General features: G+C 49.0%; 1 protein-coding gene and 2 non-coding genes across 3 annotated transcripts; 2 read left to right on the top strand and 1 right to left on the bottom strand.

Annotated features, from left to right (window-relative positions):
* Window positions 1-3,707: 3,707 nt before the first annotated feature.
* Window positions 3,708-12,700, bottom strand: ALOX5AP (arachidonate 5-lipoxygenase activating protein). Its single transcript, XM_010196678.2, has 6 exons — window positions 12,553-12,700; window positions 11,756-11,877; window positions 7,205-7,304; window positions 5,957-6,027; window positions 5,093-5,174; window positions 3,708-4,576 (listed from the first exon to the last, which is right to left on the bottom strand). Exons 2-6 carry the CDS (start codon window positions 11,823-11,825, stop codon window positions 4,414-4,416), a joined length of 486 nt encoding a protein of 161 aa, XP_010194980.1. The 5' UTR covers window positions 11,826-11,877; window positions 12,553-12,700; the 3' UTR covers window positions 3,708-4,413.
* A 3,333-nt stretch (window positions 12,701-16,033) lies between these two features.
* TRNAN-GUU (transfer RNA asparagine (anticodon GUU)) lies at window positions 16,034-16,107 on the top strand. Its single transcript has one exon. It is a non-coding gene; the product is annotated as a tRNA-Asn (tRNA).
* Window positions 16,108-16,290: 183 nt separating this feature from the next.
* On the top strand, window positions 16,291-16,363 carry TRNAV-AAC (transfer RNA valine (anticodon AAC)). The gene has a single exon. It is a non-coding gene; the product is annotated as a tRNA-Val (tRNA).
* The last annotated feature ends 2,317 nt before the right edge of the window (window positions 16,364-18,680 follow it).

Raw genomic sequence — 18,680 nt, 5'->3', positions numbered from 1 at the left:
CCTCGCGAAATGTCACAATGCACAAGCAGCCTCTGATGGGTCCCACATGGCAAAATGGCACTGCTGTAACCCTGAGTTTAACTCCAGAGCAATGCCATCACACTGTTATTTTTGTAAGTGAACCTCCCCACTCCCTGTTTGCCCTCCCCACCCCACATCACAGATGGCCACTGGTGCCTGGACCTTTCCCCAGGGACGAGCGGGAGGCGCCTGGCGCATCCGAGCAGCTCAGTGTGCAGCCAGCATGAAACCCTGGGAGCTCGTCTGTCTGATGGAATCATTTCACAGTGTGAAGAGCCTCACAGCTGAAATGGAAAAGTTATTTATTTCTTCTTTAAAGGAGAAAAACAGCTCACTGTGGACACTGTTTGTCCTTAGGGGCAGGAATCTCCCTTTTGCTAGCTTTCATGTCTCTGGGCACTGGCTGGTAGCAGTGAGATGGTCTGGCAGGAGGGATGGATGGAGCAGTGCTGATGCCCTCCTGCCTGCAGCCTCTCTTACCCAGGACAGCTACACTGACAGGCAGAGGTCAAGCACCAGCTTGAGCAATTCCTCTCCACAGGACATGTTTTCTTTGTTCTCAAGGCAGCACTGCTAAAGGCAGATCTTTCCCTGCTGCAGCCAGTTAGTGGTGCAGAGGATGTTTCTCCATCCTAATCTCTTGAGCCACCAATCCATCAGGCTGAGGCGTCCTACACCCTCCCTGACAGCCCCAGAACAGCAGTCTTCATTCTCCAAAGGGATGGTAAATCCTGTACACATCCCCTGGGTGCCTTGAAGGAACATCAGTGTCCTTCTCCCTCCCAGGTGTTGGCACATCCTCTGCAAGGACACTGGGCAGGTGCTGCTGGGCTCTACAGCTTACCATGGCTTTTCCATGGGCATGCTCACACTGCTCACACTGGCAAATTGAATACCACCCAGGGAATGGTTTTACCACTATTCTCATTCTGTACTGTCCTTTCACTTACAGAGAGCGAACTATGTCCAAGCATTCCTCACATGGCCCCACTACTGCTCCCACTACGGTCTGCAAAAGGCACAGCACTGATCTGTGCCAGCACTTAATGCTTTGCAGCATCCCACCCTGACAGCGCATTTGAAAGGTTTGTGTGAATGTTAAACCAGATGCACTGATTAAAGAAAGTACTCTCAGAGCAGGTGAGAGATGGAGAAGCTGCCTAGGGCCAGCCTTTGCTCCATACCAGCAGAACCGCTCTCCTAGTCCTCAGACAATCATTCGGCAACTTGACTTGGCGCAGATGTGACTCAGAACCTGTGATACTGCACAGGGTGATTTTACAAGTTCTGGGAATCTGGGAAATGCTGCAGGAAACCTTGTGGGTGGTGAGCACAGGTTTCTTACCCTGCTTGGATGTTACCTGCTTGCTCAGCCCCTGTGCGAAGCAGGACTGCTGACTTTGGGGTGGGTTGGACAGGAATCCTGCTTTGAGACTGGGGATTCTTCCTGCCAGAATAGTTAAAAAAAGCATTCAATAGCAACATCACATTTGTTCAGAAATGTGGATGCTGTCGCATCCAAAGCTCCAAGGAAGGCTCATCCCACGGTCAGAAGCACCAGCGTGCAAGACAGGGCCAAGTTTCCACTAGAGGGTTGTAGTGCTGTGCAGAAGCAGACACGCTTACTGTGTCAAGAATATTATGTACTCCAGGCCTTTGTCAGCAGATCAAAAGCATCCTGCAATAACCCAGCTTCCAGCAGTCTCTGCAGACTCAGATGTACCCAGTCTGCAAGCTGCAAGAGGTCTGATGCCTCAGCAACCCACTTCCCTGCCTTTCCTGAAAAGCCTCTAGCATTCACATGACTCAGCACCTACTATATATACATACATACATATACATATATATACACACATACAGATACAGTAGGCAAACACACTGACCATGAGTGCTGGCCTCCAGAGCTTGCAAGCCAATCTCAAACAGGAGCTGTCAGAGGGTCTGCTACTTCCGTCACCAGTCATGTCCTCCCATCCAGTGCAGCTCAGCAGGTCCTGGCAGTTTCACGTGTATGTGACCCTAGTATGTGCCCACAATCTTTTACAGTATCATATGTATTTTTTGCATTTGGATCTATAGAATCATAGAAGAGTTTGGGCTGGAAGGGACCTTTAAAGGTCATCTAGTCCAACCACCTGCAATGAGCCTATGTTTGTGGTGTTTTGAGTAACAGGGTGGTTTCACTGCCAAAAAGAAAAACCAGAGCTGTCTAACAAAGTGGGAAAAGCCCAAACAGTACAGATGATGCCTTCCCTTCACAGAAAGAGTGGGAAGGCAAACGCAACCACAAGGCTTGCCTGCAACATGGAAAACACAGTGTGATGTTCACAGACAATTTACATAGTCATCAAGTTATGTACCACCTGTTTGCCTGATACTATCACCATTTCTGTTTATAGCTAGATGGAAAATAGACTTTGCCTACATTTTCATTTCTTCTGTTATCAGAAGCAGGAAGAAGACATTGCAAAACAAGTGATTACAACAAAAGGTGGGCATTAGTTCCCTTGGAAGATGACCCGATCTCACCTACCATGTAGAAATCAACCATCAAGTCAACAGAGAGGCCTGAGCATTCTGGGATGGATTATCTGCCCCAAAATAGACATTTGAATTGTTTATGTTTTATAGTTGGCTGGTGGAGTGCCTCTTCTCATGCTAGCAGGAGACATTGGAAGGAGGTCAAGTGACCTGCATCTTGCTATAGAGGACAAAAGGCACCAGGAGACACTCATCCAGATCTGGAGACCTGCAAAGTGGACACATAAGGTTTGGGGAGCCACGTCCCACTAGCAATGATCTCCATAAACAAGTGTTGTATCTCAGGGAGAGCAGGCTGGCTGTAGAGCAGGGGCAGTGATGCTGGTGGAGTATCCCCTCCTCTGAACCAGGATGCGTAGCGGGCAACATGAGTCTGCTGATACCAGTAGTGGCCTGAGAAAGGAGGGGAGGGAAGGAATGTAAACACTGTGCCTGGGAATGAGATGTCCCAGCAGCTATAGGTTAGGAGGTTAGATGATTTTTAACTACCTATTCTGACCATTGAAAACATTTATTAGATAATCATCAACACAATACATCTGTTTATGACTAATCTTTCAGATCTAAAATTCCATTAAGAGACAAGAGAAAAAAAAATGTGTGTTATTTTGGCACTGGGAGCAGTCAGCTGTAGAGATGGTGCAGGAAGAGGTTCAGGGGAACAAGTGTGCACAAGTGCCTCTGCCACGCATCAGGCAGGAACCAAACCCAGCAGCCTTGCTGGAGTACAAAGGCAGGCATCCGTCTGCATCCCCTTTGGCCAACAGCTCTGAAAATCCTCCACTCATAAAGAGTCTCTGTCCCTCCTGAAGGAGTCATAAAATACAGTGTTATCCATCCTGCATGCAGTAATCAAACAGGCTTAAAAGCTGGAGCACTCGTAGGGTGGCAGTGTTTAAAAGATGGGGCTGGCTCGTTTGCCTGATGTGGTCTGCTTCTCTAATCCAATGGGGCAGACTTGTGGGGGCACATTGTTAGTGACAGAGGCAGAAAACTGAACTTGCTTATTGAGAGGGAGCTGTTAAATGCATGTCCTTGCCAGGCCATGCCCACCGCCACACAAAGGGCAAGTCCTGCTCCTCCTGCTCTGCTTACCCTGTCCAGAGCATCGGGATCACCAGGCAAAGGAGATGGGAGCCAACAGCTTTCATCCCTTTAGACTGCTTTATTAAACAAAGCCAAGCAAAACAGACCCAATCCCATCATCAACACAGCAGCTCCTCATTTACACAAGATGCTTTTACACAGCTCCATGAGAACAAAAATACTGAAGTGTAAATGAGATCAGTGCCGGGAGCCTTGGGTACATGAATATTTATTAAGAAAGACCAGACAGGGCCTCTTCTGCAGCAGCAGGAGCTCAGTCATCAACAAGTGGGAGTGAAAGGGCAGGTGAAGGGGCTGGTCTCTGCCTCTTCTTGGGCAGGGGCATGCAGGATGCTGGCAAAAAGCTGTGCCTGTGTGTGAGGACAACTGCAGGGGCCATCGGTCAGAAACTACTCTGAGAAGCTCCTGGGTTTTGGGGTAGGAGCTAGGTACAATGCAGTTATGAAACAAGCATACAATGTCCCTTCCAGCCTATGCAATCAGCTTGCAAGATGCAGTTTAGGGAAAAAAAAAAACCCTACAGAACTAACTGGAGGTTGTTACCATTCCTTAGGTGTGCCAAGTGCTCGTGATAAATCTTCTTCCTGAAGCAAAAAGCAAGGTTAAATCAAACTACAAAGCCCATCAAGCATGAGATTTACAGCAATTGAAGAGGGTTATAGGTTCATTTCTTAAACAGATGAATTACGGCTGCTTCTGGGTGTTGATATATTAAGCACGCTGACCCCTCAGTGCTGTGGGGAGCTAGGGGATGAGCAGCAGCGGAGAGATCGCGTTGGTTATCGTTTTTATGTGTATTTCAAAGTCACTTCCGAAGAAGAAGATGAGATAGTAGTTGAGTATTCCAGCCATGGACATGAGGAACAGGAACAGAATAATACGCTTGCCAAACAAGTAGCCAGGAGTGCTGAGGAGACAGAAAGTGGGGAAAGCCATTTGTCAATGTATGTCACCGCACCTGAGGAGTCCTCAGACGTTGGATTCTGCTGTTGAGACCAGCTGAAAGGTCTCGGGGGCTGAAATGGAGGGGACAAGTTTCTGCTCTGTCTTGCACTGCAAGGCAGCTGTGAGCTCTTAAATGCCATTTTTAGGATCCATTTGGGCCTGGATTTGACTTCATGTGCTCAGGGTAGGCTGCTGCTTACAAAAGTGGCTATTCAGAGAGACTTGAACGTCTTCTCAGACGTCACAGGTTGCAGGATAATCTTCTTCCACAAGTGTGTAATGAGCATTATTAATATAAAAGGATGATCTTGTGCAAGTAGCAGCACAAACACACACACGTATGGGTTTGATGAGGCTGTGAGCAGGAGCTGCTGAAGCAGCTACCCTGTTCCTGAGCTGTCCCATCCCCAGTGCTGCCACACCTCCCACGGCTCCTCCCCTATCCTGCAGTTTGTGAACAGGCTCTGCAAGTCCTTACCTCTGAGTCCTTTCCCCAAGGTAGCCCACAAAGTACTTCTGCCTCACAAACAGGTACATCAGGCCAGCAAAGGCAGCAGGAGCTGGACACAGAGTAAAACAAGGGGTTACAAACATCAGGGCCTCACTGTTTGCCCCATCCTCATTCGCTGCCTGGGCTGGACTGGGAAATGGGAACCTGCAGCCTTGATCTCTGGAATGAGTGCTGGAAGCAGGACAGAGGCTTTTGTGTGGGAAAAATAGCACTTGCCTTGCCCTCACATCAGCTTTTCTGAAGTTTTTGGGGTGTAATCCTGCCCACAGCTGCAGAAGCCCAGTGTGGGTCATGTTGAGCTCAGGAAAGACAGCGTTGTCTCAGGCACTGCTTTCATCAGAAATAAATGGTGTCTGACAGATGCACTGCTCTAGGAGCAGGTGGACTATACAACACTCATTCCTGAGCACATGGAAAGGGGCTTTCCCTCTTTTTCTCCCTTTCTAGTTTTTCCCATGTCTGCAGACAAAAGCCTTTCTCTGGTCAAGAAACTCCCCTCTTACAGAAAGAATTGCCAGAGATCCCAGGAAAAGTCCTTAGGACAACTCAAAGTGCATTGAAGGGGATCATACTTAGAAATGCAGGGGAATAGTCCTGAGCTGCCCTGAGTTCTGGGAAGGGCTGGCAGCTCTGGTAAGATAATCAAAGCAGCCCATTTAATTAATGGGTGAATGATGTGGCATACAGCATCCAAGTACTAAACCCCCCACTCAAACCAGAGGGATGTCATCCATAAAGCCTTTCTGAGAAATGTCCCTGGCCCAGACTGTCCTGAATTGTATCTGGGAACACCATTCCTTTGCTGAAAGTGGGGAAATCCCTGTGTGTTACCTTGGCTGCAGAGAAGGCCAGCGCACCAAAGCACGGCCAGAAACGTAGGGTATGCGTGTCCGCAGTTCTGGCTAGAAAGGAATTTATGAGAGAGAAATCAGAACACAGGGAAACAGAAACAAAATCAACATGTTTCACCAGCAAAGGGTGGTGGGAGATGAATCTAGGCTGCAGGTGTGCTTTTAGCCTGGAGGGGCCTGGCTGCAGCAGGCAGCTGCCAAGGCCCATCTGGCAGGGCTGGGCCTGATCACAGCGGCTGCCTCACCCGCGGGTCTGCTTCCCCATGTCCTCACTCGGATAATGGGTGCCTTTGTTCTGCTCCTTGAGGGAAACAAACCATCCCACACGCATGCCTGGTACCTGTGGAAGCCACTCTCTTCCTCTAAGCTGTTTGGTCATGGCACATGTATAAGTGACTCTGTGTGCTTTATTGGCTCAGAAAGTCCTTGTAATTAAGTAACATTAATCAAGTTATTGATTGCATTGAAAACTGAATGAAACCAACAAAAGGAGAATTGCACTGCAAGTAGGAGTGTCTCACAGAAGGAATATGTCTTTGGAGGGAGTGATGTCCAGTTGCCTCCTTTGGCCAGGGATGCTGGCCGAGGAGGAAGCAGAGGTTGCACACCTGTGAAGGGCAGCTCTTGGACATCCCATCCAATTTCAAGCACATTGTCAGTACTTCACAGGTAACAAAAAAAGTATTTTATGTTCTTTACTCTTCTAGGTCAGAATTCATTCTCCCCTCTTCATCCCCTGAAGGGATGTCAAAGACAAGAGGATGTGATGGAGAAGTGAAGAGCCACGTGCTGAGGGAGCTATTGGGGATCAAGAAGTTTGTATGAAATGTGCTACCAACCTGCTCCTCAGCAAGTCAGCATCTCTCCACCAGCTCTTTCCTGCTGAGCTGCAGTTCCCCTGGGACACCAGCTGCACTTCTACCACACTGCCAGCATTAGCTAGTGCTGGCGGAACCGGCTCCCAAATGAAGGGACTCATAAAGGCTGCCAGTCCAATTTAAACACAGCACAGGGCATCCAGGAGGGAGTTGGGCGCATCAGCAAAGATACTAGAGGACCACGGGTCTGAACACCGCTGCAATGCACGCAGCAAGGGACTGCAGACAACGCCTTCCTCTGAGGGCATTTGGAGCTCACCTCCAGACCCCAAAAGGGTTTGGATTAAACCCCAGTGAAGACAGACAGACCCTGTTCTGCCCCATTGGCTCCTCAGGGCTTGCCTACTCACTTGGCAGTGTAGACGCGGTCGAAGGCGGAGGATCCCAGCCGCTGGAACCCCTTGCCATTGCAGTGTTTGCTTTCATGCTCCACTTTGCTCGCAAAAAAAGCTGTTAAAAAAACCACAACATATCTGAGATGTAGTTTGGAGATACCACAGAAGCTGGGCTTTGTGGGCTCAGCTCTGTACTCACGAGCGTCCAGGCCGGATGAGGCAGGAGAGGACGTGGGTATATGGAGGCGCAGGATGTGGTCAGCACACTCTCTCTGTCACCAAGGTATAATCAAACCCCCTGTGCAAGGGTGCAGCGCAGTTCAACCTCAGACATCCCCTGTGTTTGTATGTGACTGGCAGCAGGCTTTCACCTCTGAGACCTGCTTTGTCCCCACCCTGCACTTTTGGCAGCTTGCACCTCTGTCTGCTGCAGAAGCACAGCCCAGACTCTGTCCTTTTTGACCCCAGTGGGAAAAAAAGTTTTCCAGTCTGAGCTGCCAAACTCAATTCTTGCTCTCTAATAGAGCAGGGAGACAAGGGAGTCTCTTCTGCCTTAGTGATACCCCTTTGCTAAACCAGGTACATCCTGCAGGGCTGGTTAATTTTCCAGAAAGGCCCATTGAAAACCTTGTCCTGATGGTTGATTTCTCTGTGTCCATATTTTATGTATCCTCCCTTTAAGCAATGACTTTGTGTCAGGGTGTTAGCTGCTGCAAAAATGCAGCACCCTAAGGTAATGTATTGTGCACCTGACAAACACATTTTATCTGATGACTCTAAACCAGAGGCCATCAGTCATGTCTCTAAAGACACCAGACAGTCCTGACAGGCTACGAGCTGCAAGCTTTGCATTATTGTGCATCCCATCTCGGTGTACCCAAATCACTCTGTGGTTTAGAATATTAGTCAAAGATGTATATAAAAGGTAACCCATCAGGAAAGTTATTATTATAACATAACTAAACAATAAAACATAATAAAAGTAAAACTTCAGAAGCTGCAGGATTTCACCCTGGGAATCTGAAGTCACCTCTTTTTTTTCCCCTCACTGATGCTGCAAGCAAGCTTTTTGTACTTCCATTGCCTTCACTAAAAGGTACTGAGTTTTTTGCTTTCCATATCAAGTGATTCCCTGGGTACATACAGCCTCTCTGCAGAAAAACCCGCTGTGCTTTAAGCCAGCATCCTGGCTCTGAACCAGGCTGCAGACCCTCCCACTGCCACCAGCACAAAGCACTGGCCGGCTCCTGCAGGACCCGGAGCAGTGGCACTGCCACTGGGAGTTTTCAGCGTCTCCATCCACCCACTACCCAGCTTGCAGAGAACTAGGTTGAATGGCATTTTTTGTCTTAGGCAAAGCTGCAGTGATGGGAAACCACTTCCTGCAGGCCTGGGACTGCATGGGCTCACTGGGATACGTAGCATACCTTCTCTCTTCCTTTTAGCACGTATGTGAAATCACTAGAAGGTGCCACAGCTTCAGAGAAAGCCAAGAGCAAGCTGTGTGTACCTCCTTCTCTGCTGCTGCAGGTGCTGCCACCTCCCAAATGGCAGCATGCTGCTGCAGTGATTTTACAGCATGCTGAGCGCCACCAGTCTGAACAGTGCCTGACACTCCAGCATGACACTGGTCACCAAGACAAGAGCTTGGAAGTACAGATAGTGACACTCCTTGTGTACAGCCTCTGGGATCAGGGCTTGGTCCTCTGAGAAGGATCTGGCTGTGGAGGTCCAGGCATCTGTTCTAGAACCTCTGACATCCAGTGTATGGATCTTTGGTCAAAGGACTGGGCAGTAGGGTGAAGGACAGAGACAGGATCATCATGTACACCTGCGCCATGGATAAGGAGTGTCTCACCTCACTTCAGAGACGTTGAGGAGTGTTGAGCAGGTAGATATTTTCCTTCTCTAGGTGACAGTAGGTGATAGAGGGAAACAGAAGAAAGGAACCTCAAGACATCAATCTATACTTCAGAAAGCTATCAGCATGAGAGAAACCACCCTACAGAAATGCTGATCATTCTCCATTGACTCCAGAAAGAGCTTAGAGAGCCACCTCACATGAGGCATCCACATCTTAGCTAGCAAAAATTTTTAGGTTCATTACCTCCAACTCACCTCACTGGCTGTACTTCCTCAGGACCACGTGGACCCCCAGGTGAGGGCAGTGAATTGGAGGGGAACTCAGCACGTCACCATCATACAGAGAGGCAGAGCCTCCTGCTTCAAGTGAGCTTTTCATCCCTAAAGTAGCTCCCTTTTTCTGTGAGTCCTTAGCCCTGTCAACCTCACATGCCCTTGAGGCCTCCAGAATCATCCGAGAGGGTAGCCCAAGGAATGCATCCTGCCTGCCTGAGTCTCAGACAGTGTGAAGTTCTGCAAAGGACCAGAGCAGAGCTGGCAGATCACATCCAGGAGTGACTCTAACTGCAGGTCTGCACTCCCATCTCAGCAGTGTTGGGCTCCCGATAGCATGGCATTGGGAAATGGGAGGCTACAGCTTGGAGCCACTCGCAACACCACGGTTGTATTTCCTTCTCTTTACCTCAAGGGAAGAGGGTAGTTTCACAGGCTGGCATGAGACAAGTGAGGAGAGCAGGGCTGGGGCTGAGGGGCTTAATTCAGCTCATCTGCACCAGGAGACTGTTTGTTTCACGAGTTCATGCTCACAGAAACTGTGCACTGACACTCCAGCCTAGCAAGGGCTGGCACATGCGCAGGTTGCTCCTTCTTTCCATTGACTTCACTCTGCTTCCTCCATCCCAGTCTGCTCAGCAATGGCTACTGATTTACCCTGAATATTGCAACATCTCTCTGATGCAAGAACAAAAGCTAAAGCTGCGTGTGTGACTCACTGGCATCTGGCCACATGAGTCACTCTAGGATATACAGATTCCCAACATGAACAAGGTGACAGTGGCTGGGGCAGCACCACAGCCCACCTCCAGCTTGGGGAATAACAGCATTCACTGAAACTGTTTTCTAATGCTGCACTAAATGCAGAAAAGCATATGAACGAGAATCTACATGGTACTGACAGTCAAGCAGATGCCCAAGTGCTTTGCTGAACCAGAGCCATGTCAAGAATTCAGTACAACTGATATCCCTTTATAAGCATTTCTACTGCCTTAATTATTGCCTTCATTGCAGGACTGCATACCAGTCTGGTCTTTCCGGGCAGAAAGCCTGGGAGGGGAAAATCAGACCATGCAAGGTCTGAAATCAAGGTTTAGGGCTGTGTGCCACTCGTGCTTGGCATGCTAAGTCTTCTGTCAAGCATCGTGCTGCCTGTTTGTTGCAGCTGGGTCAATAATCTCCCAGACGGATTTCCATGAGATGAAAGTGCGTGTCAGGCTGGAAGGCAAATGCTCAAGTTTCAGAGTGAAAGGGAAGAAACCTGTATTCAAAGTAATTTGGTTAAATAGCAAGAGATGTATGTTGAACATCTTTTCTTAGTTGCAGTATGCTGTCTTATCTCTGTGTCACAATCTGGTGATGTCACACGCTGCGCATTTACCAGAAATCAGCATTGGGTCAAACAATGTGGCATTTAGGGCCTATGTTGAAAGTAAACCAGTTTGCATCTCCTTTGTTCTGCTGTCAGGCAGCCAGACTTATGCTGAGGCTCCCACCACTTCCCCTCTCCGCAGCAGCCCAAGAATAGCCCATTTCCTAGGACAGAACATGGGGTTTGCGCTCAGTGGGACTCTTCCATTTGTACCAGGAAGTCTCCACAGAAGGTTCCTAGAATTTGCATCAGCCCTCCATCTCAGTGCTGACTCCCCTTGAACCCGGGCCATCTCAGGGCAGCTGGGGCAAAACTCACTCACGTCTCTGTATTCCTGGCAGAATTTCCTGCTAAAATGATTAAGTATTTGCAAGAGATGATAATCAATTTAAAATCAGATTTGCACAAGAGAGAAACTTGTTTTATTTAAAAATCCTCAACAATAGTAGAGACTACAGACGTCCAAATAAGAGCTAAAAAAGGAAACTTCTCCACTGCAGGAAATGCGCAATGTTCTCAGTGCCACAGTTAATTGAGATTAGTTGGGCTGAAGAACCTGGAGATGCAGGAAAGCAGGAGAGATGCCTGCCCACAAACAATCCAACAGACTCCTCTGACGAGCTGGTGCAGTTTTGTCCCCTTCACCCATCTCAGTGCAAAAGTCTGACCCACAGCAGCCTCCTGGGGCCCAGCCCCTGCCCACAGCAGCAGGGCTGCAGCTGGAGACCTGCTCAGGCTGCCCAATATTAGGGACTTCGGCTAGGAGAGGACGTCTCAGCCCTCGAATCAAAAGGCATATTGTCACAGGGTTACCCCAGCATATTGGTCCTTTCTGACATATGTGTAACAAACCCTGGAATACCACAGAGTGGGACCCTGTGACTGCCAAGACACTGCGGCAAAAGGACACAAAATTATACACTTAGAAGCTCATTTTTAAAGCCAAGTCACACCCAAGCACACACGCTCTTATAACCACATTATATCTATCCAAACATCATCCTGAACTTTCCTCAGCTCCCTATTAGCCCTTAAATAAATGCTTATCTTTGTCTTACCATTCTGGACAACACTTATCAAGGTGACGATGGCGAGCAGGACAACACTTCCCAGGGTTTCTTGGTCCATTTTGCCAGTGGGCTGTCAGGGTGGATGGTGCAGCCTCAGCGGGAGCTCACTCCTGCGAGCACAGAAAGAGGAAGTGAAGGTCTTTCTTATCTTGAATCATGAAACACTTCCTATGGCTTCACAGGACAGTGGCAGCACCCAGCACCGAGGTGCCTGTCAGAGCAACACAGACACAGGCTCACTCACTCACTCATGATATATAGATGAAGCCCAGACAAACAGGAGATTATATGCCTGTGATTTACAACATTATATAATGTGGAAAGATACCTATTACCCTTCCTGCACAGAAGCAAAATAGCAACCTTGATATCTAAAGCATGTTTGAGCATTTGGCTGGCTGTGTGGAAGAGCAGAAAGGCTGGACAAGAACAGCCAGGCTATCACGCCATTGCCTGCAAGTACTCAACCACCTCACAAGTATCTGGGAGGGGAAATAACGTTGGCAAGTCTCAGTAACGCAGTGTACTCTCCCTATCCACATCTCCATCAGCCTCACCAGTGAGGAGACCCTAGGTCTCCAGGTCACAAGCTAAAAGCTCCTGATCCATCTGGCATATTTGAATGGGCAGTAAACAAGTGCTGTGAATATCACAGGCAGGCACAGGAATATGTCTTTCATTACCAAGGATGGCTCTTGCATCCTTCCCCCTACAAATAACTCCCTAGAAGATGGTGACAGAAGCCAGTATTCAGAATTTTACAGGCTCAGACTTCACACTTGTACCTTGATTTTAGCAGTTGAAGCCAAATACAGCTGAAGGTAATTACTGCACTGTGTTCTTGCCCCAGCTTCAGCCCTGCGATGGAGACTGCAGGGAAGCACAGGCTGAGGTGCTGGATGGCTGCAGAAAGTCTCACAGCTTCTGTCAGAAAGCATCCTCTTCCAAAGAGCACATCCCTTGACAACTGCAACCACTCTGCTCCCTTTTGTCCATACTCTGATGGGGAAATGAAAAATCCTTAATTTTAGTAGGAATTTAACGCTAATAGAAGTAACATTTTCACTGGCCTGAGCCATGGACAACTTTTTTTTTTCCCCCATCTGTCTGTCTGTAGTCCACTACATGCTATCCAGGAGGTCTGAGTGCCATCCTGCATCCCAAACAGATAACTGGTTACCTCCCTGGGGATGGGACACTGCCCCTAGGACTTCCCAGCAGGGATCCATCTGGTTCAATGGGGACACATTTACTTACAACAGGTGTTTTTATCCAGCCTCTCTATCATGCAAATCAATATCATCTGTGCTACTAGGTATGAAAAACTCTCAGGTAGTTTGGGTACAAGCAAATAACTGCTGAACCCCAACCACCAAAATCCCAAGTGCAGACCAGGTCGCAAGGGCTGGGCTGTTAATGCCTTCGCTTTCTCCTCGTCTTGCTGCTTGTTTTCCATCTCTTTGCTTTCCCACTGCCCTGCTTTTCTCTCCTGCTCTGCTTCTTCCAATTCCTGCCTGTCCCAGGCCACCACTCAGTACCCCAGGACCCACCACCACCACGGCTGCTTTGCTGGAAACCCAGCCCGTTACTTCCTCTTGCCGAGGCTCGCTCCATAGTCACCCGTCACGTAGGCAGGGAGGCAAATGGAGTCTCACCTTCCTCCCTGCAAAAAACCCCTCCTCACTATGACATCAACTCCAGGAATTGCTAAGCTGAGTTCTGGAAGGGTAGGGAGAAAAAAAGCTTTGCCAGCAAGAATCTGTTTGGTATGGTTGCCTTAAAATAAAAACTGCAGGTTTAGGGGGTTTTTTAAGTGCAACATCACTCTGCTTAAGGAAAAGCAGAGGAAGTCAAGAGGGTATGAGAGACATGGAAGAAGACCCTTCCCTTTGCCACAGCAGAGCAACACTGTTGGATACAGTAAATACAGGTGGATACAGCACAAACCCCTTGCAAGGGAGAATATTATCTTTTTGTACCCCTTGACACTGGAATAGCTGCAGGACAGAAGGAGGTTCTGGCAAATTTTTTGCCATTTGGGGAATTGCCTTGGTAAAGGAAGAGCTAAGGCTGGGCCAAAATGACTCTGCAAACAGCTTCTGCCATAACTGCACATTAAATTGTTCCCTCTCCTTGTGAACTAAACATCTAGAAGGCTCTTGCCTCCCCTTTTTTTGCAGGATACATACAGGATCACTGTCTGAGTCAGGCAAATTTGGCACCACCAGAAAACCCAGTGTATGTGCAAGAAAGATCAGTGCGAGGCACATCCATCATATCCAGTTTGGCCACTTGAAATGTGAGATTTTCTCAAATGGGTAAAAAAAGGGAAGAGGGAGAAGGGACAGGACTCCTTGGGGAACAATGCCCATGTCCACAGTAACCCTCAGCTGTGGCTGGTGCTTCAGGCACAGCTAACTCTGTGCTTCAGCAGCTGCTGCCAGACCCCAGCCCTCCCTCCTGCTGCCTCGCAATGTGACATCCACACCTTCCTGTCTGAGGAAGATAACCTTGACGTGGTGAGCCATGAAGCTCAGGAAAATGTGCAAAGCCAGCGAGCTTTTCCAGTTGCACTGCAAGGCTTCACACACATTAATCTCCTCCTCTGGAAATCTTGAACAGCCAGTCAAAATAAGCTTTTTGTAGAATTGCTGTCATACTGAAGAGGAAAGGACTGGGAACACAGATCTATAAATATCTTTTAGGATGTGCATCTCTCCTTTCCTGTCATGCACTCTGCTCAGCACTTGGCTGCAAGGACTCCAGTGGAAATGTGTCTCCTCATAAAAGAAAAGCTGCTTCTGTCAAGTTCCTATATATAAATGTCACTCCCTATCATAAATGCAATGGCACTCAAGCCCCTTGGACTGGCTGGTTAATGTCAGTACTGTGCTTTGCAAATTCAAAGTGCCACAGAACCACCAAATATGTCGTACATCTACATACATGTGTGTGACTACCTGCCATCACGTCAGTCTGCTTCAGCATCGCCTCCTTTCCGGAGCCCAACAAAACAACAAAGGAGAGCACAGCAGAGCTGGACATGTGAAGTGCAAGAAAAGGGCAAGGCTGCAGGTTTTTAAATGCTGTCTTCATTTTGCATGGCCAAGAGAATGATACCCTGGAAGCAGGCAGAATGTCACCTCAAAAGCTCCTGCCCATTTAGTGAGCCCCATGTCACTGAGTCTTTGTGCCAGGGCTCTCCTTCCCCGCAGCAGTTCTTTGGGCTTATCTTTATTATATGTCAGCAGTTTGACCCTGCAGTGTTGCTGCAACACTGTGAGATCAGTTTGACTCCAAGCCACTCTGCTGGGATGCTGGAAACCCACCTCTGAAATGGGCACAGCTGCAGATTTGGTATTTTCTCTGCCATTGGAAGACAAGAGAATTGAGCGGGGCTCAGGACAGCCCCTTTTGAGGCCTTTTTGGCAAAGCCTCCAATTTCCCGGGAAGCTATTGATTAGTTGGGTTTGAGTGGTGCCCAGTGAGCCAAGCTGTGGGGAATTCCTATGTCATCTCTTCCTCCTTTGCTCCCAAGAAGCAGCTTCTCAGCAGCCATCGTGATAATAATGGAGTGTCACTACGGTGGCCTCGAGAGAGCCCTGGCCACCAAGGGTTGAGGTTGGAAAGGACCTCTGGAGGTCACCTCATCCAATCCCTCTGCTCCAGCAGGGCCACCTAGAGACCACACCTAGGACTGCATCCAGATGTCTTCCCAATATTTCCAAGAAGAGAGACCTCACAATTTCTCCGGGCACCACCAAGCACAGCCTGTCTCTGGCCTCTTTGCGTACTCCCTCCAGGTATTTATACACACTGGTGAGATCCCTCAGAGCCTCCTCTAGGCTGAACAGTCCCAGGTGTCATAGGAGAGATGCTCCAGCGCTTTCACCATCTTCATGGCTCTTCACTGGACTTCTTCCAGTACGCCTGTGTGTCTCTTGTACTGGTGAGCTCCGCACTGGACACAGCCCTCCAGGGGTGGCCTCAGCACTGCCGAGCAGAGGGGAAGGATCACCTGCCTCGACCTGCTGACAACAATTTGTCAGTTGCACCCAAGATGCCATTCACCTTCTTTGCCACAAAGGCCTCCCGGGCTCACTTCCAACTTGATATCCACCAGGACCCTCAAATTCTTTCCTGTCAAGCCACTTTCCAGCTGGCTGTACCTCCGTGTGTGCGTGGGCCGACCCGCGCCCCTGCCCCAGCCACCCCGCCGTGCTCCGCGGGAATCAGGAGGAGCAGGGCAGCCCTCGTTACCAGCGAGTCTCTGTGGCGCAATCGGTTAGCGCGTTCGGCTGTTAACCGAAAGGTTGGTGGTTCGAGCCCACCCAGGGACGATGCGATACGTTTTGCGGGAGCACCGTCTTTTTCCTTCCCCCGCGGGGGGAGGAGCCTTCATACCGCTGGGAACTGCCCGAGAGCCGTATTCGGCCTCGGGCTTCCCCGTCGACTCGAGGAACCGTCCTTGCCCCTCCCGCGCCGGCTCAAGAGAGGCTGGGGGAGAAATGTCGCCAGCGGAGGTTTCCGTAGTGTAGTGGTTATCACGTTCGCCTAACACGCGAAAGGTCCCCGGTTCGAAACCGGGCGGAAACACCAGTTTTTTTCCCCCCCTTTTCCATGGCACCGCTGACGTTGTTTATCCCGAGTGCCCGTTTCCTGAGGCGGTGCGGGGGCACAGCCGCATCCTCGGCGGGGAGCGGGAGGAGGCGGGCGGCCCTGCGGCGGGGGCCTGGCGGAGAAGCGGCCGGGCGGGATAACCGGCGGGACGGGAATGAAGACAGTTCCTTCCCCTGCACAACTTTCCCCTCTGCAGTCAGACCTTTCCCTCTCTCTGGAAGGATGGCCTGGCGCAGAAGTGAATCTCAGATAAAATGGTCTGAACATCATCCAAAAACTTGGAATAAAAGCTTCAAAAATAGTGCGATTCCATCAGCAAATGACAGCATTTTCCCTGCTTGCCCCCGAACGGGCCGTAGGTGTGTAAGCTGTTTAGTTAGCCCAGGAACTGCTCAGGTTTTGGCTGCAGGTAATGGCAGTTAATAGTAACATTTATGGTGCCGTGGCATAAACCTGAGGGTTTGTTTCCTCAGCTTTTCTCCAGAAAACACAGACTGGAGGCACCAGGTCCTCCACAGGTTACTCTTCCAGTCCCTATGTTAGGAAAGGCCAGGCCTACTTCTCTACACTCCTTTCCCAGCATCACTCGCTCTCCTTCATGAGGCTCAAGGCTCCATCATCTTCTCCTGTGCTGCACCAGCTTCCTCAGGTCCTCCCTCAGAAACAAGGGCACTGGCTTTGTGCATACCGCTGCAAAACTAAGCATGTGGCAAACCTCATCAGCCTTGTAATCCTGATAACCTTGTTCTCTCTCGCTCTGTCTGCACACTGGTTTAGATCTATTGTTAGACTGGTAAGACCTTCCACTCTGAGGCTGAATCCTGGTGCACTTCAAAGCACAGCACACACTTGGAGCCGCACAATCTGCTCTGAAGGTAATGTGCTTTGCTCTGAGCACGAAGGGGCTCACATGGAGAACAGGGGTGTTTAGGCTTGCAAACCGAACAGAGATGAGACACAATCACACTCATTCATATATCCTCAGGAAGGGAATCGTTAAAGCAAAAACCAGTGCTGGATGAATAAATGGCAATAGCCAGCCATGAAAAATATCAAAATCAAAGTCAGGTTTGTAATCAGCACCACGATGCATGTCTAGAATGGTGCTCTGGCAAGTATGCAGCTAAAAACCCCCCAGGCAGATGCTTTGCAGGTAGGTTGCTTTATTGTAGGCAGGATTTGAGAAGGCAGCCCTGCTTTTTCCCTGTACTCTTTGATGAAGTGTTTGATTGTATCACGAAGCAGCGTAAGATGGGAATCAGAGTGCTACCTCCACCACTGAGCAGATTCTGAACTAAAAGCTGTAGATTTCTAAGTGCCACAATCGTGCCTTTCCCAAATCAAAAGTCACAGACTGACAAGATTATGTCATGCAAGAAATTAATAAATATCTAGAATTTAATCTCTTCAAGTCTTCGAAGCCATTATACTGATGGAAATTTACGCTTTAAAATGCATAAAACCTACAAAGTACAGCACCTGACTTCTGCTAGCTAATTGTACTTGCTGTTATGCCTACCTCATGTACTTCTAATTGACAGAAAACTAATACAATACTTTGCATTCTCTTTGTACCAAATGAAAAAAAACACATTTTGAAACTAGTCTCAGAACAAAAAACCCAGCAGCCACCACATTCCAAATGCTTTCTGTGGTCATGGGGTTTTCATTTAATCTCAGCTAAATTGTCACTTGCATAGGCAGTAAAACATTGATGGAAACAGACAAATCTGCCCAGTGTCACCTTAACGACTTCAGGAAAAAAGGCAGCAAAGAACTTGCAGCACTATCAGATGTAGTTTCACACTTCCTTTAATATCAAATGCTATTTATATGCCCTTGGAGCTTTGGTACAGCGGTGTGCCAACCTCATCCCCCACAGCTGCAGGCACAGGACTCACAGAGGTGCTGCCAATGCTGACAAATCCTGCTTCTGTCCAGGCGCCTGTGCACAGCAGATGTACCCCTGATCACAATCCTCCCCACCAGGACTCCCTCATCTTCTAGTGGGGTCTGCCCTTCATGCTGCCCAGCATGCTCCGTGCCATGCCAACCCCAAGCTCACGTGGTCTGTGCTGCGATCGATCCCACTTTAGGGCTGAGATCCCACCGGTCACAGACAGTAGCAATGCTGGAAAGCAGCTCTCCCCTGCCCAGGGAAACCTCTGCAGTCTCAGGCCATCGGGGTTGGGAAACATGCTGCCTTTTAGTGCTCTGCATGTACAGAAATGCCTGGTTGGAAGACTCTGCAGGAAAATCCTATCGCCCCCCTCACACCTTGCAGTGGCACCTG

This window comes from Colius striatus, chromosome 1 (genome assembly GCF_028858725.1).
Source record: "Colius striatus isolate bColStr4 chromosome 1, bColStr4.1.hap1, whole genome shotgun sequence".
Classification (NCBI taxonomy): domain Eukaryota; kingdom Metazoa; phylum Chordata; class Aves; order Coliiformes; family Coliidae; genus Colius; species Colius striatus.
Note: the sequence above shows the minus strand (reverse complement) of the source record. Positions and strands in the feature narration are given on the sequence as shown.